General features: G+C 42.0%; 1 protein-coding gene across 1 annotated transcript in view; it reads right to left on the reverse strand.

Annotated features, from left to right (window-relative positions):
* The window catches only part of LOC311113764 (complement C3-like), a 73,709-nt gene that overhangs the window by 18,402 nt on the left and 33,553 nt on the right, over window positions 1-21,754 (reverse strand). Inside the window, exons 19-28 of the mRNA XM_084157074.1 lie at window positions 20,347-20,426; window positions 20,126-20,265; window positions 19,684-19,896; window positions 13,528-13,588; window positions 13,241-13,327; window positions 10,324-10,527; window positions 9,764-9,839; window positions 9,002-9,161; window positions 8,607-8,708; window positions 8,280-8,430 (exon numbers count right to left, since the gene is read on the reverse strand). Coding sequence (XP_084013200.1) covers window positions 8,280-8,430; window positions 8,607-8,708; window positions 9,002-9,161; window positions 9,764-9,839; window positions 10,324-10,527; window positions 13,241-13,327; window positions 13,528-13,588; window positions 19,684-19,896; window positions 20,126-20,265; window positions 20,347-20,426 — 1,274 coding nt within the window. The remainder of the gene's footprint in view (window positions 1-8,279; window positions 8,431-8,606; window positions 8,709-9,001; window positions 9,162-9,763; window positions 9,840-10,323; window positions 10,528-13,240; window positions 13,328-13,527; window positions 13,589-19,683; window positions 19,897-20,125; window positions 20,266-20,346; window positions 20,427-21,754) is intronic.

Here is a 21,754-nt window from a genome sequence, read left to right on the forward strand (position 1 = left end):
ATTCCTGTGGAACGCTTTCGACACCTTGTAGAGTCCGGGGTACACTCAATTGTTCGGTACACTCAATGCATACAGTATATAATGTATTTCAAATGATATGTTGTGACCTTTATATAGATAACAGATTGACTACTGTCATTGTCAGTTTTGTATTGTGCAGATTATAAATAGCAATCCTGGTATGAATTCTACATATTAAAGCTTTTTTCAAATGGAAGAATTTGAATTATCTTATCATGCGCTCAAAGGTTAGTTAATCAATAAACTTAACTATTTCTGTTATGTCTACCATTGCTCATGATTTGTTTTTGGTGATGTGTTCTATCCATAGGACCAAAGGCTGCCCCCAAGCCCTCTCAACCAGTTTTGTCAGAGCCTCCAACATTGAGAGCAGGTCCCAGTTACCTATCCAGTGAGGTGTTCACAATTCCTTGGCACAAACTACCCTCTAACCTCACTCTTGCAATGGAAGAAAAAAAGAGACCAAGCAAATCACTAAGAAGAGAGATGGTTTGCATTGTCACTGTTGATCTACTGAGCAAAGAGACCAGGCCCGGAAGAGGAAAGCTGTGGCGAGTTGCTAAAGAGATCGTAGAGAAATATCCCTGCTCTTTCCAAGACAGAAGTGGAAAGAATGCCATTGGAACGGGATACGATTCACTCCTTGTACAAATGGAAAACTGAATCGAAAACTCAGAGGGTGAAGATGGTGAAGATGGGGGGGGGGGGGGGGGGGGGGAGATGGTGGGACAAGGAAGACAAAATGTTCAGATCAATATGGATGATGGCAGCCTGACTCTCACGGAAGAACTGAATGAAAAGAAAACGGAGCTGAAGAATGCGTAAGAAAACATTTGCATCCAGCGCATTACAATTAACATGGAAAGCAATGTGAACACAGTAATGGGGAACTGGCCCTACCTATTTGAGGCGGCCCATCTCTTCGATCACACAAACACCCTCCTTGGCATAGCTTTGCAAACAAAGCTGGCTGAGGAAATCTCAAGAAAAGGAAAGAGCATCAAGGACTTCCTTGAAACAAAAGGGATGGTGACAGAGCTATGCGAAGACCCAGTAAAACGGATATCCTGCATTGCAGAATACTTAAAGGAAAGTCCAGAGGAACTTTTTCTTCAAAATGAGGTACTGTAAGTGGGGTTTTATCTTTGTCCACATAATTGCTCCCATTGATCACGTTTTTTTTTTATACTAGTTGTATTTTCTTGGTCTGTTGCCTTTTATTTACTTCCACAGAACGAACATAATATCCCAAGCACCCCCTGCATCATCATCATCATGGGTTCGTAGTCCGAGTTGTTTTCGTTTTCTTTTCCCAACTATTTAAAGTAGAACACTGACCATAGTTTACTTTTCACTCTCATTCACCCCCATTTATTCCTATTCACGCCCCTCACTGGTACAGGTTGAGGTCGCCAACTACAGTGCCCTCCGTAATTATTGGGACAGTGAAGCATTTTCTGTTCATTTTTTGAAAGTATGCGATGGTTAAAGTGCAGACTGTCAAATTTAATTTGAGTGTATTTTCATCCATATCGGGTGACCCGTTAAGAAATTACAGCACTTTTCTTTACATAGTCCCCCTCATTTTAGGGGACCAAAATTATTGGGACAAATTCACTTGTGTATTAAAGTGCTAAAAAGTTACAGTTGAAGACAATTCCTGACATTTAATCCTAGTAAAAATTCCCTGTCTTAGGTCAGTTAGGATCACCACTTTATTTTAATGTTAGAATAATAGTAGAGAGAATGATTTATTTCAGCTTTAATTTCTTTCATCACATTCCCAGTGGGTCAGATGTTTACATACACTCAATTAGTATTTGGTAGCAATGCCTTTAAATTGTTTAACTTGGGTCAAACGTTTTGGGTAGCCTTCCACAAGCTTCCCACAATAAGTTGGGTGAATTTTGGCCCATTCCTCCTGACAGAGCTGGTGTAACTGAGTCAGGTTTGTAGGCCTCCTTGCCCCCACACGCTTTTTCAGTTCTGCCCACAAATGTTCTATAGGATTGAGGTCAGTGTTTTGTGATGGCCACTCCAATACCATGACTTTGTTATACTTAAGCCATTTTGCCACAACTTTGGAAGTATGCTTGGGGTCATTGTCCATTTGGAAGACCCATTTGCGACCAAGCTTTAACTTCCTGACTGATGTCTTGATGTTGCTTCAATATATCCACTTCATTTTCCTTCCTTATGATGCAATCTATTTTGTGAAGCAATGCACCACCACAGCATGATGCTGCCACCCCCGTGCTTCACGGTTGAGATGGTGTTCTTCGGCTTGCAAGCTTTCCCCTTTTTCCTCCAAACATAACGATCGTCATTATGGCCAAACAGTTCTATTTTTGTTTCATCAGACCAGAGGACATTTCTCCAAAAAGTACGATCTTTGTCCCCATGTGCAGTTGCAAACCGTAGTCTGGCTTTTTTATGGCGGTTTTGCAACAGTGGCTTCTTCCTTGCCGAGCGACCTTTCAGGTTATGTCGATATAGGACTCGTTTTACTGTGGATATACAGTGAGGGAAAAAAGTATTTGATCCCCTGCTGATTTTGTACGTTTGCCCACTGACAAAGACATGATCAGTCTGTAATTTTAATGGCAGGTTTATTTGAACAGTGAGCGACAGAATAACAACAACAAAATCCAGAAAAACGCATGTCAAAAATGTTATAAATTGATTTGCATTTTAATGAGGGAAATAACTATTTGACCCCTCTGCAAAACATGACTTAGTACTTGGTGGCAAAACCCTTGTTGGCAATCACAGATGTCAGACGTTTCTTGTAGTTGGCCACCAGGTTTGCACACATCTCAGGAGGGATTTTGTCCCACTCCTCTTTGCAGATCTTCTCCAAGTCATTAAAAGGTTTTGAGGCTGACGTTTGGCAACTCGAACCTTCAGCTCCCTCCACAGATTTTCTACGGGATTAAGGTCTGGAGACCGGCTAGGCCACTCCAGGACCTTAATGTGCTTCTTCTTGAGCCACTCCTTTGTTGCCTTGGCCGTGTGTTTTGGGTCATTGTCATGCTGGAATACCCATCCACGACCCATTTTCAATGCCCTGGCTGAGGGAAGGTTCTCACCCAAGATTTGACAGTACATGGCCCCGTCCATCGTTCCTTTGATGCGGTGAAGTTGTCCTGTCCCCTTAGCAGAAAAACACCCCCAAAGCATAATGTTTCCACCTCCATGTTTGTCGGTGGGGATGGTGTTCTTGGGGTCATAGGCAGCATTCCTCCTTCTCCAAACATGGCGAGTTGAGTTGATGCCAAAGAGCTCGATTTTGGTCTCATCTGACCACAACACTTTCACCCAGTTCTCCTCTGAATCATTCAGATGTTCATTGGCAAACTTCAGACGGGCCTGTATATGTGCTTTCTTGAGCAGGGGGACCTTGCGGGCGCTGCAGGATTTCAGTTCTTCACGGCGTAGTGTGTTACCAATTGTTTTCTTGGTGACTTTGGTCTCAGCTGCCTTGAGATCATTGACAAGATCCTCCCGTGTAGTTCTGAGCTGATTCCTCACCGTTCTCATGATCATTGCAACTCCACGAGGTGAGATCTTGCATGGAGCCCCAGGCCGAAGGAGATTGACAGTTATTTTGTGTTTCTTCCATTTGCGAATAATCGCACCAACTGTTGTCACCTTCTCACCAAGCTGCTTGGCGATGGTCTTGTAGCCCATTCCAGCCTTGTCTACAATGGACGGGGCCATGTACTGTCTACAATCTTGTCCCTGACATCCTTGGAGAGCTCTTTGGTCTTGGCCATGGTGGAGAGTTTGGAATCTGATTGATTGATTGCTTCTGTGGACAGGTGTCTTTTATACAGCTAACAAACTGAGATTAGGAGCACTCCCTTTAAGAGTGTGCTACTAATCTCAGCTCGTTACCTGTATAAAAGACACCTGGGAGCCAGAAATCTTTCTGATTGAGAAGGGGTCAAATACCTATTTCCCTCATTAAAATGCAAATCTATTTATAACATTTCTGACATGCGTTTTACTGGATTTTTATTGTTGTTATTCTGTCTCTCACTGTTCAAATAAACCTACCATTAAAATTATAGACTGATCATTTCTTTGTCAGTGGGCAAAAGTACAAAATCAGCAGGGGATCAAATACTAAAAGTATTTGAGCTGAGGGGAGTGCTCCTAATCTCAGTTTGTTACCTGTATAAAAGACACCTGTCCACAGAAGCAATCAATCAATCAGATTCCAAACTCTCCACCATGGCCAAGACCAAAGAGCTCTCCAAGGATGTCAGGGACAAGATTGTAGACCTACCCAAGGCTGGAATGGGCTACAAGACCATCGCCAAGCAGCTTGGTGAGAAGGTGACAACAGTTGGTGTGATTATTCGCAAATGGAAGAAACACAAAATAACTGTCAATCTCCCTCTGCCTTTTGCTCCATGCAAGATCTCACTTCGTGGAGTTGCAATGATCATGAGAACAGTGAGGAATCAGCCCAGTACACGGGAGGATCTTGTCAATGATCTCAAGGCAGCTGGGACCATAGTCACCAAGAAAACAATTGGTAACACACTATGCCGTGAAGGACTGAAATCCTGCAGCGCCCGCAAGGTTCCCCTGCTCAAGAAAGCACATATACAGGCCTGTCTGAAGTTTGCCAATGAACATCTGAATGATTCAGAGGAGAACTTGGTGAAAGTGTTGTGGTCAGATGAGACCAAAATCGAGCTCTTTGCCATCAACTCAACTCACCGTGTTTGAAGGAGGAGGAATGCTGCCTATGACCCCAAGAACACCATCCCCACCGTCAAACATGGAGGTGGAAACATTATACTTTGGGGGTGTTTTTCTGCTAAGGGGACAGGACAACTTCATCGCATCAAAGGGACGATGGACGGGTCCATGTACCGTCAAATCTTGGGTGAGAACCTCCTTCCCTCAGCCAGGGCATTGAAAATGGGTCGTGGATGGGTATTCCAGCATGACAATGACCCAAAACACACGGCCAAGGCAACAAAGGAGTGGCTCAAGAAGAAGCACATTAAGGTCCTTGAGTGGCCTAGCCAGTCTCCAGACCTTAATCCCATAGAAAATCTGTGGAGGGAGCTGAAGGTTCGAGTTGCCAAATGTCAGCCTCGAAACCTTAATGACTTGGAGAAGATCTGCAAAGAGGAGTGGGACAAAATCCCTCCTGAGATGTGTGCAAACCTGGTGGCCAACTACAAGAAACGTCTGACCTCTGTGATTGCCAACAAGGGTTTTGCCACCAAGTACTAAGTCATGTTTTGCAGAGGGGTCAAATAGTTATTTGCCTCATTAAAATGCAAATCAATTTATAACATTTTTGACATGCATTTTTCTGGATTTTTGTTGTTGTTATTCTGTCTCTCACTGTTCAAATAAACCTACCATTAAAATTATAGACTGATCATGTCTTTGTCAGTGGGCAAACGTACAAAATCAGCAGGGGATCAAATACTTTTTTCCCTCACTGTACTTTTGTACCTGTTTCCTCCAGCATCTTCACAAGGTCCTTTGCTGTTGTTCTGGGATTGACTTGCACTTTTCGCACCAAAGTACATTCATCTCTAGGAGACAGAATGCATCTCCTTCCTGAGCGGAATGACGGCTGCGTGGTCCCATGGTGTTTATACTTGCGTACTATTGTTTGTACAGATGAACGGGGTACCTTCAGGCGTTTGGAAATTACTCCCAAGGATGAACCAGACTTGTGGAGGTCTACAATTCTTTTTCTGAGGTCTTGGCTGATTTCTTTTGATTTTCCCATGATGTCAAGCAAAGAGGCACTGAGTTTGAAGGTAGGCCTTGAAATACATCCACAGGTACACCTCCAATTGATGTCAATTAGCCTATCAGAAGCTTCTAAAGCCATGACTTCATTTTCTGGAATTTTCCATGCTGTTTAAAGGCACAGTCAATTTAGTGTATGTAAACTTCTGACCCACTGGAATTGTGATACAGTGAATTATAAGTGAAATAATATGTCTGTAAACAATTGTTGGAAAAATTGCTTGTGTCATGTACAAAGTAGATGTCCTAACCGACTTGCCAAAACTATAGTTTGTTAACAAGAAATTTGTGGAGTGGTTGAAAAACGATTTTTAATGACTCCAACCTAAGTGTATGTAAACTTCCGACTTCAACTGTAGGTATTTGGACCCATATTCATAGCACGCTATGCATCAAGGTTGTGACTCTATAGAGATGAGGACTTGTAATGAAATAATAGCAATACATTTTTTTTATGTACAACATATTTTATTAAAGTCAAGTAATGTGAAAAAATTGGACTTTTATTCATAGTTTTTTTAATTTTGTTTTACAGCATTTAACTCACATAATGCAAATTGCATTTAATGTGAAAACTGTGATTATTTTAAAAATAATCAAACCGAAACTGACCATAAAGAACACTAACTTTCATTAACTTGTTCTCTCTTTCACCAATACAGACAACATCAATGTGTACTTTTTGTCATTGATTTATTAAGGTTTACACATTGCTATTGTACATAGTATTGAATTTATTTGTTGTGTTGAGGAACGTATTGTTTGTTATTTTGCAAAAACACTACTTATTCTGAATGGTAATTTAACAATTTCTTTAAAATAATCGTTTCTGTTAATTTACGTAGCTTCATGAGGTAGTCACCTGGAATGCATTTCAATTAACAGGTGTGTCTTAAAAGTTAATTTGTGGAATTTCTTTCCTTCTTAATGCGTTTGAGCCAATCAGTTGTGTTGTGACAAGGTAGGGGGGATATACAGAAGACAGCCCTATTTGGTAAAAGACCAACTCCAAATTGTGGCAAGAACAGCTCAAATAAGCAAAGAGAAATGACTGTCCATCATTACTTTAAGACATGAAGGTCAGTCAATACGGAAAATGTCAAGAACTTTGAAAGTTTATTCAAGTGCAGTCGCAAAAACCATCAAGCGCTATGATGAAACTGGCTCTCATGAAGACCACCACAGGAATGGAAGACCCAGAGATACCTCTGCTGCAGAGGATAAGTTCATTAGAGTTACCAGCCTCAGAAATTGCAGGCCAAATAAATGCTTCACAGATTTCAAGTAACAGACACATCTCAACATCAACTGTTCAGAGGGGACAGTGTGAATCAGGCCTTCATGGTCGAATTGCTGCAAAGAAACCACTACTAAAGGACACCAATAAGAAGAAGAGACCTGCTTGGGCCAAGAAACACGAGCAATGGACATTAGACCGGTGGAAATTTGTCCTTTGGTCTGGAGTCCAAATTTGAGATTTTTGGTTCCAACCGCAATGTCTTTGTGAGACGCGGTGTGGGTGAATGGATGATCTCTGCATGTGCATTTTCCACTGTAAAGCATGGAGGAGGAAGTGTTATGGTGTGGGGATGCTTTGCTGGTGACACTGTCTGTGATTTATTTAGAATTGAAGGCACACTTAACCAGCCCATCTGGTTTGGGCTTAGTGGGACTATTATTTGTTTTTGAACAGGACAATGACCCAACACACCTCCAGGCTGTATAAGGGCTATTTTACCAAAAATGAGAGTGATGGAGTGCTGCATCAGATGACCTGGCCTCCACAATCCCCCGACCTCAACCCAATTGAGATGGTTTGGGATTAATCGGACCGCAGAGTGAAGGAAAAGCAGCCAACAAGTGCTCAGCATATGTGGGAACTCCTTCAAGACTGTTGGAAAAGCATTCCAGGTGAAGCTGGTTGACAGAATGCCAAGAGTGTGGAAAGCTGTCATCAAGGCAAAGGGTGGCTATTTGAAGAATCTCAAATATAAAATATATTTTGATTTGTTTAACACTTTTTTTGTAACTACATGATTCCATATTTGTTATTTGATAGTTTTGATGTCTTCACTATTATTCTACAATGTAGAAAATAGTAAAAATAAAGAATAACCCTTGAATGAGTAGGTGTTCTAAAACTTTTGACCGGTGGTGTATGTAGTTGATTTTTTTTCAAACACATTGGGTGTGTCTGTCTATATATGGAAAAATGTGTTTAAACATTTTGACCAATCGATTGGTCGAAAGAACAGGACAACTCTCGGTTTACCAAGATTTGTTTTAGTCTGGGACTGCCCTATATTTTTTATTGATAACAAAATAAATGTACAAAAACACACCTGCTACACTGGCAAAATGTACCTTTTTGATGCGGAGAGGACCGGGCTATAAGAGTCAGCAATCATAGGGTTCAATTGCTCCATATTTCCTACTATACTGGCATGAAGGTGGATTTGTCCTGTTACCTGTAGATGAGTGTTTGAACAGGATATCCTTGTTGAGCTTGCCCTCGTTAGCAAGGGCGTATGAGGTCATAGCCACTGAATAGGGGTTGGTCAGGTATTGATTCCGAGATTCCAGATATTGCTTAGCCCTGTTCATGCTGACTGGTAGCCCCTGGAGAGAGAGAAAAAGAGAGGCAATTGCTAACTTCTTGAAGGAAAAAGGCAATCAAAAACAACTCAATTGACTTCTTAAAAAACTGCCATTGTTGTTTGACTAAGCATGACCATAGAACAGATGGGTATGAGAGAATGAATAGGAAAACATGAGAACATTTAAATTTCACTCACACTGATACTGAATCCATGTGTGCAAAATTTGTGTGCTTCCTGCATTGCTATGAGCACGAATGCTGTCAGTGTGTCATCCACGTCTTTCCCCAGTACATCTCCCTGTAGATAAGCAAATACAAGACAGAAATGGTATGCAAGATTTCGTGTGTAATTCTCTGCAAGAATGTACCCCTGAATTTGTTTAAAAACCTTCCCATGGAAACTCCCAAGATTTTGATAAGACTCAAAAAACGAAATTACAGCTGAGGAATATTATAATAATTATTGTTAGGCTACATATATTGTGAATATTGAGATGTAGGGCTACTGCCATTGATATCATTAGTTTTAGAAAATACATTTTGCACAAATAATGATGGTTGATTCGATTTTGCCAGCAACACAAACAGTACCATCATGGAGGGGGTCCAGATTGTTCCAGATTCTTCAAAAATGCCATTGGGCCGCTGTCTTTCCACGACAAGCCACTTGACTGCGCTGCACAGGACATCTTTCGAAATAATGATGAACGGTTCTGCCATGGCAAATACCTTAGCAACATAAGCTGTGAGCCTAGATGGAAGGATGAGTTTTAGGCCTATGTGTCATATGCCCTGCCATGAATGAAATGTCCATTTATAAATTGTCTTAATTTGTTATTCCTCAGAGTGGATTCCTCAAAGTGTTACGTGCTTCTTTGTCTCATCATTACAAGATCTTATTGGCTCAAGTCAACAGATACAATTCAGTTAATGCTGCAGTCTGCGATTCGAAAAACAACAACACGGCTGCCCTGACACTTGTTTTGGTAAACAGCTGAGGGATTGGGGCTGAAGAACTGTAACCACTCAAAAATAAATTACAGCCAGAGCTATGGATGCAAGGACTGACCATTCATGAGATCAAAAACAGAAACATTGTTTACAAACAATTAAGTAAAAATGTGCTTATATTTTGTGTTCTGTTGGGGGTAAGACAGTTGTTATATTCTTAAAGAATCAATGCCTATGTCAATAATTTATTCAAAACATGTATGTACCAATCGCAGGCTGTTGTTTTAACATACAGTATACCTAGGCCTATATGTTGTACATCTAATGTTGTTTCCCTGGTATTGTGGAACATTTGAGGATATAGAGAACATTTGTGTGGGAGTGGGGGAAGATGTAGCTCACCAGGTACCACTACGCTCAGAAAGATAGGTAGCATACGATCCATCTGCTTTCCGATAGGACATTTCCTGATCATAGCCTTGATATAACAAAAGAAAACCAAGAACCATGAAGATAATCAAAGCCCATTTTGTGCTGATGATAACAAAGGATTTGTGCTGAGAGTGCTGATCACACCACAGGCAGAGGGGAGTTTCCCAAAGCCTTTGTAGTTAACATGTTAGGGAGCGTTACTTTATTCAGCCCGAACGGCGATCAGCGTTTACCCACCTATTTTTTTTACCACCACATCACTGATTGTCGAGACACAAAGTACCAAATTAGCTACAAAGGCTTTCAGAAACCCATCCCGGGCTGTTCAAGCATAAAAAAAAAAAAAAATTGAACTTGCTTTTTGTGTGGTTGCTAACCAAATCAAATGTGAGAAACAAAAACAATTGCTAAAACTGCACTGTAATATTATATCAACTTTTAATGCAAATATTCCAATCAATGCCATCCTCTCTGGGAGTTGTAAAACTGTAAATTGCAAACCTCAAATTTGGAATTCTAAAGCTTCTCACCCATTTGAATGAAGTTGACTGCTTCCTTTCTGCGTTCTAATCCCACCTTCTCCCACTGTTTGGTCTTGTCCAGGTAAAGTGTGGCGATGACAGGTAAAGACATGCCCATCATGTTCTGCTCCCCACAGCCTTTTGGTTGGTGAAGGAGATCACCCAGGGGTGAACCACTGATGGCAGCCTCTATTGTCCGGCCCAACTGCTCACCTGAAAAGATGCATATAGTGCAGTCAAAGGTAAATGCAGACAGTAAAACATAATAACAACTGGAATATGACTCACTCAATGGTCAGTGACAACATGACAAATACATTTTAATTGCAGAAATTATAAAGAAGACCATGAAGCAATAGACCTACACTACAACAGCATTATTACTGATCATGGCTTATCCTTACACTAAGCTTCCAAAGCATCACATAATGCTTTTTTCTACTGATTACCTTAATAGCCATGACGGATACATTTGCCACTCACTCTGTGGTCCTATAGCTTTGTGAACCCAGACGAGGCTAGTGAGCCTGGGGCAACTCTAGCTAATTCAACTACAGTTTTTCTCAATTGCTAAAACACTCAACCCTATTGTCTGAACCAAATGCTCAGTTGCCTGAACCCACTGATTGAATCAATCACTCTTTTGGCAAAACCATAAGCACTTTTCACCTGTTTAGACACAACTTGCCAACACATTTTCATTGTGATGCACCCGTGCTGCATAATGGTGAGCACAGGTGACAAAAGTCAAACACAATTAGAGCACAGGTGTCACCACTTGAACACAACAACTTAAAATTGATCACACTTGTGGCTAATGATGTGAGGGAACATATACAGTAAGCCAGTTCAGAGAGCACTGGTTTGTGAGGCCCTACAATGGATAGAAATCTGAGAGGAAGAGTTCGTGTGAGAGGAGGTCGAGGTGGTCGAGGTGGTCAGCGAAGACAAAGAACAGTAATATCTGATGAAATCAGAGCTACTGTGATTGACCATGTTCTTGTCCATGGTATGAGCATGAGGGAGGCTGGACAAAGGGTACAACCAAACATCAGTAGATTCACTGTGTCCACCATAATCCGAAGATTTAGAGAAGAGAACAGGTAATTACCTTTTTTTGACATAGTACAGTATGTAAATGTTGACAGCAATTACTGTATGACATACTATATACTGTACCACAGTATACTGTAAGTAAATATATGTTTCAGTACATCACTGTACCAATGTACTGTAGTATTGTAATGGAGGGTTGGTCTAACTGTTTGTAGGCCTAGTATTCCATGTATATTTTTTGTAACTCCATGTTCTCTTTTTGTAGAATTGAAAGACTGCCACATGGGGGTGGGAGGACAGGTATGTTCTCCCCACACCAAGAGACCCTAATTGTTGATATGGTCCGTGAGAACAATGCCATTAAACTGAGCGAAATTCAGCAGAAGATCATTGAGGACCATTTAAATGTTGAGGGTATCAACAGTGTCAGCCTCTCTACTGTTGATCGTGTCCTCAAGCGCAACAGACTGCACATGAAACAGCTATACAGAGTGCCCTTTGATCGCAACTCAGACAGAGTCAAAGAGCAAAGATTCCAGTATGTACAGGTTGGGATATATCCAGACACATTCAATGTTGATTACTCTAAGTAGTGATTTACTGTAGTGGCCTAAATCACTTTTTCCGTATCACTTACAAAACTATATCTATTTCTACAGAGGGTTTTTCAACTGGATGCAATGGAAAGACCCCATCAATACATCTACATGGATGAAGCTGGGTTTAATCTCACCAAAAGGAGAAGGAGAGGCCGTAATGTGATTGGCCATCGGGCCATTGTTGGTGTTCCTGGGCAGCGTGGTGGCAATGTCACATTATGTGCTGCCATCAGCAATCATGGGGTTGTCCACCATCATGCCAACCTGGGGCCCTACAACACTCACCAGCTCCTCATTTTCCTCAATCACATGCAAGATGCTTTGTTAGGGCAGCAGGATGAGCATCCCATCTATGTTGTTGTTTGGGACAATGTGAGTTTTCACAGAGCCCTCCAGGTTAGAGAGTGGTACAATATGAACCAAGGTTTTATCAATCTTTGCCTTCCACCGTACTCCCCTTTCCTAAACCCCATTGAGGAATTCTTCTCCTCATGGCGGTGGAAGGTATATGAACGCCAACCTTACACCAGGGTAAATCTCCTGCAAGCCATGGGACTTGCCTGTGGTGACATAGGTGTGGAGGCATGCCAAGCCTGGATACGGCATGCCAGGGTTTTTTTCCCCCGTTGCCTGGCCAGACAAAATGTGGCCTGTGATGTGGATGAAGTCCTGTGGCCTGACCCAGTACGGAGACATGATGCTGTGGCTGAGTAATGGACTTATTTGTATATTTTTGTACTTTATTTTTACATGGGCTTACTGTACACAAGTGGCAAACGCATAAGATTTCTGTTTGTTTTTACAAGTGCTACATGTAAATGCACAAGATTTCTGTTTTGTCTTTTTGTACAAGTGCTAAATGCACAGTTTTTATTTTGTTTTGCAACATGCATTTAGCCTACAGTGAACAATAAACATTTATTTCTCCAGCTTCATGTCCTGAGCATTGTGTTTTCTATTTTTCCACGTAGTGTTTTGTGACTGTTCAGTAGTGTTTTTAATTTTGATTGACTCGGGGCACGATTTGACAACATAGTTCAGTTTTGAGCACAGATTGAACTGTTTTGAGGTGAAAGTTTGGTTTTGCAAGAAGAGTCTGAGGTTTTGTGAATATAGCTTGAAAATTGGGTTTTGTGTTCACAGTTAAGAGAAAAGGAGAGCAGCTTTCAAGAAATGTGTCTTAGCAATCGAGAAAAACTGTAATGTTGTTAACATGTATTCGTAGTACATTTCTAAATGGTCCATGTGTGTGTCAGATCATGCTGTCTCACCTGTCACACTTATGTGTGTGCTGGCAGGTGTATTTGGAACCTGGTTAGTCAGTGCACCACTCCTAACACGCACAGTATCAGTCCCCCCTTTGAGAGAGAGAGAGAGCAAACAATGTAAACAGTTGTTACGAGTTTTTCCATTCAGTCTCACCTACAGGTAGAGCCATACAATTTGACTTGCATATTAAGAGAGGAAATTGCTCATGATACTCATCAGTGCAACGAATGGCAACACTGTCACTGGAACTATAGATGATCTACATCTGTATATGCTACCATACACTCACCGTGTCTGGCGGGATCCAGTTCCACATTCTTCACCTGAAGCCTTGTCAGCACCCCTTCGGCCTGTCATTGTTAGAATAAAAACACTGTAATTTGCTTTTATGCTTATTTATCAACTCAACATATATGTTTTTTTGCTTGAATTACAACAATTCTCCTGGTGGCCTAGGTTATCCAAATAAGGGCGATAAAGTATTTACTTGAACAGCAAATAGGCCTACTTCTTATGGGACAATTCTGGAATCATAGTTAAATAGCTGGGCTTTCCAGTTACCAAAGATTCAAGGTTCAACATCCGCCACAAGGTTCAAGAACCGGCACATTACTTTGGTATCAAAAATGAGGACAATGGTCTCATGGACCATCAGATGTTAGTACAAGGAGTCCCATTAGGTATATTTTACATTAAAGGAGAGCTTACTGTATTTGCTGAGAGGTTTTGACGCACCAGTACAACACCAGACGAGCCAAATAGTCAACCTCTTCCAAAAACACCTTGCACCAGCTGAAATCTCCCTTCTTAATCAAGGTTCATATTTTGTTACAAAACAACTATTATTGACTAACATTTCCACTGACCAAAAATGTTCAGCACTACCAGATTCTGTGTTAAGAATCAGCACGGCTTGGCGGTTCATATTTCAGAGGACGCATGACTCGACCTTCGCCTCTCCCAAGCCCGTTGGGACAAGATCCTAACAAATCAAATGTTATTTGTCACATGCGCCGAATACAACAGGTGTAGAATTTACCGTGAAATGCTTACTTACAAGCCCTTAACCAACAATGTAGTTCAAGAAATAAAGTTAAGAAAATATTTACTAAATAAACTAAAGTAAAAAATTTAAAGTAACACAATAAAATTACATAACGATAACGAGGCTATTTACAGGCGGTACCGGTACCGAGTCAATGTGCGGGGTACAGTTTAGTCGAGGTAGTTTGTATATGTACAGTGGGGAAAAAAAGTATTTAGTCAGCCACCAATTGTGCAAGTTCTCCCACTTAAAAAGATGAGAGAGGCCTGTAATTTTCATCATAGGTACACGTCAACTATGACAGACAAAATGAGGAAAAAAATTCCAGAAAATCACATTGATTTTTTATGAATTTATTTGCAAATTATGGTGGAAAATAAGTATTTGGTCAATAACAAAAGTTTCTCAATACTTTGTTATATACCCTTTGTTGGCAATGACACAGGTCAAACGTTTTCTGTAAGTCTTCACAAGGTTTTCACACACTGTTGCTGGTATTTTGGCCCATTCCTCCATGCAGATCTCCTCTAGAGCAGTGATGTTTTGGGGCTGTCGCTGGGCAACACGGACTTTCAACTCCCTCCAAAGATTTTCTATGGGGTTGAGATCTGGAGACTGGCTAGGCCACTCCAGGACCTTGAAAAGCTTCTTACGAAGCCACTCCTTCGTTGCCTGGGCAGTGTGTTTGGGATCATTGTCATGCTGGAAGACCCAGCCACGTTTAATCTTCAATGCCCTTGCTGATGGAAGGAGGTTTTCACTCAAAATCTCACGATACATGGCCCCATTCATTCTTTCCTTTACACGGATCAGTCGTCCTGGTCCCTTTGCAGAAAAACAGCCCCAAACCACCCTCATGCTTCACAGTAGGTATGGTGTTCTTTGGATGCAACTCAGCATTCTTTGTCCTCCAAACACGACGAGTTGAGTTTTTACCAAAAAGTTATATTTTGGTTTCATCTGACCATATGACATTCTCTTCTGGATCATCCAAATGCACTCTAGCAAACTTCAGACGGGCCTGGACATGTACTGGCTTGAGCAGGGGGACACGTCTGGCACTGCAGGATTTGAGTCCCTGGCGGCGTAGTGTGTTACTGATGGTAGGCTTTGTTACTTTGGTCCCAGCTCTCTGCAGGTCATTCACTAGGTCCCCCCGTGTGGTTCTGGGATTTTTGCTCACCGTTCTTGTGATCATTTTGACCCCACGGGGTGAGATCTTGCGTGGAGCCCCAGATCGAGGGAGATTATCAGTGGTCTTGTGTATCTTCCATTTCCTAATAATTGCTCCCACAGTTGATTTCTTCAAACCAAGCTGCTTACCTATTGCAGATTCAGTCTTCCCAGCCTGGTGCAGGTCTACAATTTTGTTTCTGGTGTCCTTTGACAGCTCTTTGGTCTTGGCCATAGTGGAGTTTGGAGTGTGACTGTTTGAGGTTGTGGACAGGTGTCCACCACCTCAAAACAACCTCAAACACAACCTCAAAAATGTCAATGTATATAGTCCGGGTGGCCATTTGATTAATTGTTCAGCAGTCTTATAGCTTGGGGGTAAAAGCTGTTAAGGAGCCTTTTTGACCTAGACTTGGCGCTCCGGTACCGCTTGCCGTGCGGTAGCAGAGAGAACAGTCTATGACTTGGGTGACTGGAGTCTTTGACAATTTTGGGGGCCTTCCTCTGACACAGTATATAGGTCCTGGATGGCAGGAAGCTTGGCGCCAGTAATGTATTGAGCCGTACGCACTACCCTCTGTAGCGCCTTACGGTCAGATGCCGAGCAGTTGTCATACCAGGCGGTGATGCAACCAGTCAGGATGCTCTCGATGGTGCAGCTGTATAATTTTTTGAGGATCTGGGGACCCATGCCAAATATTTTCAGTCTCCTGATGTGGAAAAGGTGTTGTTGTGCCCTCTTTATGACTGTCTTGGTGTGTTTGGACCATGATAGTTTGTTGGTGATGTGGACACCAAGGACCTTGAAACTCTCGACACACTCCACTACAGCCCCGTCAATGTAAATGGGGGCCTGTTCGGCCCTCCTTTTCCTGTAGTGCACGAGAGTCTCCTTTGTCTTGCTCACATTGAGGGAGAGGTTGTTGTCCTGGCACCACACTGCCAGGTCTCTGACCTCCTCCCTATAGGCTGTTTCATCGTTGTCTGTGATCAGGCCTAAGACTGTTGTGTCGTCAGCAAACTTAATCATGGTGTTGGAGACGTGCTTGGCCACGGAGTCGTGGGTGAACAGGGAGTATAGCAGGGGAGTAAGCACGCACCCCTGAGGGGCCCCGGTGTTGAGGATCAGCGTGGCAGATGTGTTGTTGCCTACCCTTACCACCTGGGGGCGGCCCGTCAGGAAGTCCAGGATCCAGTCGCAGAGGGAGGTGTTTAGTCCCAGGGTCCTTAGCTTAGTGATGAGCTTTGTGGGCACTATGGTGTTGATCGCTGAGCTGTAGTCAATGAACAGCATTCTCACATAGGTGTTCATTTTGTCCAGGTGTGAAAGGGCAGTGTGGAGTGCGATTGCATCATCTGTAGATCTGTTGGGGCGGTATGCAAATTGTAGTGGGTCTAGGGTTTCTGGTGTTGATGTGAGCCATGACCAGCCTTTCAAAGCACGTCATGGATACTGACGTGAGTGCTACGGGGCGGTAGTCCTTTAGGCAGGTTACCTTCGCATTCTTGGGCACAGGGACTATGGTGGTCTGCTTGAAACATGTGGGTATTACAGACTTGGTCAGGGAGAGGTTGAAAATGTCAGTGAAGACACTTGCCAGTTGGTCGGCGCATGCTCTGAGTACATGCCCTGGTAATCTGTCTGGCCCCGCGGCCTTGTGAATGTTGATCTGTTTAAAGGTCTTGCTCACATCGGCAACAGAGAGCGTGATCACATATTTACATTTACATTTTTACATTTTAGTCATTTAGCAGACGCTCTTATCCAGAATCGAACCCACAACCCTGGCGTTGCAAGCGCCATGCTCTACCAACTGAGCTACACGGGGCCCAGTTGTTTGGAATTTTGGATATCATCAATTGGATATCACAAAAAAGGGGTAAAAGGAGACATTGGTGGAAGCGGTAAATAACTGATGAGAAAATGAGAGCATTCCTGTATGTCCAACATCCCCCTTTTCTACACGTAACTGAAGATCCACAAGGGCAGACCCATTGTGTCCGATATTGGGAGCATCAAACCAATGCTTTCTATTCTGCCATCTTATCATAAAGACTGGTGACTTCAAGGTACGAGAACATCTTGATTTGAGAATTGATACCAGTCCACCTTCCTCTTTTCTAGCAACACTAATTATTTTAAGTTTGACGCCTTCTTCTTAAAGTGTAGTTGGACTGATGGGTACATGGATGGCACCAAATATTGCCAACCTGTACCTCGGATAGGTTGGGAAAGGTCACATTCTTAATGAGAAGTCAAAACCTTGTTTCAATAACTTAGTCACTTGAAAATGGCTACATTGACTACAGGATGTTTCTGTGAAGAGCAAGGGCCCCTTCGCTATGTTGGCCCAGTGACCCCCCCCCCCCCCCCCCATTGGTTACAATTGGACCATTTTATTGTGGCACCTCATCTCAAATAGGTTGAGCGCCTTTGACTCCTCTCCAGGTTTTACCTCTTGGCATAACTGTAAGATGTCTGCCCTCATCTGTTGAGGACTGGGATTTAAGATTCAAATCATTCAGATTCACACTAATCGACACATGGTCATACAGTGGGGGAAAAAAGTATTTAGTCAGCCACCAATTGTGCAAGTTCTCCCACTTAAAAAGATGAAAGAGGCCTGTCATTTTCATCATAGGTACACGTCAACTATGACAGACAAATTGAGAAAAAAATATCCAGAAAATCACATTGTAGGATTTTTAATGAATTTATTTGCAAATTATGGTGGAAAATAAGTATTTGGTCACCTACAAACAAGCAAGATTTCTGGCTCTCACACACCTGTAACTTCTTCTTTAAGAGGCTCCTCTGTCCTCCACTCGTTACCTGTATTAATGGCACCTGTTTGAACTTGTTATCAGTATAAAAGACACCTGTCCACAACCTCAAACAGTCACTCTCCAAACTCCACTATGGTCAAGACCAAAGAGCTGTCAAAGGACACAGGAAACAAAATTGTAGACCTGCACCAGGCTGGGAAGACTGAATCTGCAATAGGTAAGCAGCTTGGTTTGAAGAAATCAACTGTGGGAGCAATTATTAGGAAATGGAAGACATACAAGACCACTGATAATCTCCCTCGATCTGGGGCTCCACGCAAGATCTCACCCCGTGGGGTCAAAATGATCACAAGAACGGTGAGCAAAAATCCCAGAACCACACGGGGGGACCTAGTGAATGACCTGCAGAGAGCTGGGACCAAAGTAACAAAGCCTACCATCAGTAACACACTACTCCGCCAGGGACTCAAATCCTGCATTGCCAGACGTGTCCCCCTGCTTAAGCCAGTACATGTCCAGGCCCGTCTGAAGTTTGCTAGAGTGCATTTGGATGATCCAGAAGAGGATTGGGAGAATGTCATATGGTCAGATGAAACCAAAATATAACTTTTTGATAAAAACTCAACTCATCGTGTTTGGAGGACAAAGAATGCTGAGTTGCATCCAAAGAACACCATACCTACTGTGAAGCATGGGGGTGGAAACTTCATGCTTTGGGGCTGTTTTTCTGCAAAGGGACCAGGACGACTGATCCGTGTAAAGGAAAGAATGAATGGGGCAATGTATCGTGAGATTTTGAGTGACAACCTCCTTCCATCAGCAAGGGCATTGAAGATGGAACGTGGCTGGGTCTTTTAGCATGACAATGATCCCAAACACACCGCCCGGGCAACGAAGGAGTGGCTTCGTAAGAAGCATTTCAAGGTCCTGGAGTGGCCTAGCCAGTCTCCAGATCTCAACCCCATAGAAAATCTTTGGAGGGAGTTGAAAGTCCGTGTTGCCCAGCAACAGCCACAAAACATCACTGCTCTAGAGGAGATCTGCTTGGAGGAATGGGCCAAAATACCAGCAACAGTGTGTGAAAACCTTGTGAAGACTTACAGAAAACGTTTGACCTGTGTCATTGCCAACAAGGGGTATATAACAAAGTATTGAGAAACTTTTGTTATTGACCAAATACTTATTTTCCACCATAATTTGCAAATAAATTCATAAAAAATCCTACAATGTGATTTTCTGGAGAAAAAATTTCTCATTTTGTCTGTCATAGTTGACATGTACCTATGATGAAAATTACAGGCCTCTCTCATCTTTTTAAGTGGGAGAACTTGCACAATTGGTGGCTGACTAAATACTTTTTTTCCCCACTGTATATACATTCCATATCATCCTCAGGGTAGATACTAGATACATCTGTCAAGAAGCGATGGTTTGCCTTACCACAACACGTAAATCCTTCTTAACACCGTCTTGACCACCCCAATCTCGGACGGAGGCCTTCACCTCGATGGTATGGAGGCCCAGCTTCATGGGGATGATGACAAAGGGGACACTTCGTGTGGACCTGGCGTCCACCATAACAGTAACAATATACTTTCCCTTCTTGCTGGCAGAGCTGCACACGTCTGATGTCTCCCTCAGTTCTACACGGACCTGCCATTAAGGTGGAGAGGGTATGGTCACATCACCGTGCATCTAATCAGATAAATACCACACTGAATGGTATAATAATAATAATAATTATAATAATAATTATAATAATCAGGCACAGAAGGGGTTATACTGATTTTAGAATGAAATATTGCTCTGTATACCTGCATCTGCAGGTTCAACTCAAGATGTTCTGGGTTGCATGCCTGCTTTTAAATTACAGTAAGCTTACCGTTATAGTGTCCTCCATGTAGTTGTGAAGAATGGCTTTGATTTCCAGCTGCTCATTGCGTACGGCAGAGTAGGGCAGCTTCAGATCAAGGAAGAAGTTCTTCGAAACAATCAGCGGAAAGGGTTGAGACACACAGATTCCTATTGAGCAAAGGAGTTGCCATAAGATGTAGAAAGAGCAGCCACCAATTTAGAAAGAGGGGCACAAATAAGTGACAGTACCATGTGTTTTGGACAGGCCAATGGCAGTGATCTGCCAGGTGGTGATGGAATCCGGTAAGGTAATCATTTTCTGTATAGCACTAAATGGTAAAAAGAGAAAGAAAATAGGTAGGATTTTTTTTACAAGGGAAAAGGGATATGCATAAGAAGGCATTTTACTGTAGTGCATTGAACGATCTCACTAAATACTGCTCTTATGCAATGTTCAAGAATGGCCTTTTCCCCTTTATTCAGATTACAACCACTCATTTTCAGTTATTTGAAAAGGAAATAATCTCCCAAATATCACTATTTCTAAAACAAGCCATAGAAAGTTGGTTGCAATTTCAATTTAATCCTCCAGAAACAACAGAACAAATAATGCAACAAATATTGTGGATAAATTCAAATATACTAATTGACAAAAAACCTTTATTTTTTGACAGAATGTTTAAAAAAGGTATAATCTTCGTAAATGATATCATCGGTAGGACTGGTGGAGTTATGTCGCACATGCAGCTAACAAAAACATATGGAAATGTCTGCTCTACCCCAAATTACAACCAAATAATTGCAGCCTTACCGCAAAAGTGGAAGAGGAAAGTGGAAGGGGGAGAAAGTAAGGAACTTGTCTGTCGGCCTTGCATTAAAGAACATAATTGGTTAAGGAAAACTGTGATAAATAAAAAAGTATATCAGTTTCACTTAAGGACCAAAAGATTTACAGCCATCCCATATAGATTGCAAAATAGTTGGGAAGAGATTTTTGACGTACCGATCCCATGGCATAGGGTTTATGAACTGACACGCAAAACGACACCGGATTCAAAAATTAGAATCTTTCAATTTAAATTATTATAGAAAATTCTTGCTACCAATAGAATGTTATTTATATGGGGGATATAATCTTCCCAGCTCTGCAGATTTTGCTGTGAAGAGACAGAATCATTAGATCATTTACTTTGGTTCTGTCCATTTGTAGCTTGTTTTTGGACACAGGTCCAGGAATGGCTAAAGGATTGCAATATTTACCTGGAGCTAACCTTGCAGATAGCATTACTGGGTGATCTGAAAAGTCATAGTCAATCGATCAATAATATAATAATACTTTTAGCAAAAATGTTAATTTTTAATTCACAATCTGTAGAAGCAATGAGAATAGAAAGGTTCAGAACTTTTGTAAAACATCACAGTACGGTTGAAATATATATGGCAAATAGAAATCCTATATGGATGGTGTTAAGAGATAGATGGGAGGTATTGAATGGAGTTGAAGGATGGGACTAATAACATATAACAACAAATAATAACAAGATCACTAATAATGTAAGCATACTGTATCCATAATAAGTGTCACGGATTCTGCCGAGGCTGCTCCTCCTCCTTGCTCGGGCAGGCTTCGGCGTTCGTCGTCCCCGGAGTATAGCTG

Source organism: Coregonus lavaretus (assembly GCF_964263955.1).
Source record: "Coregonus lavaretus genome assembly, chromosome: 40".
NCBI classification, from domain to species: domain Eukaryota; kingdom Metazoa; phylum Chordata; class Actinopteri; order Salmoniformes; family Salmonidae; genus Coregonus; species Coregonus lavaretus.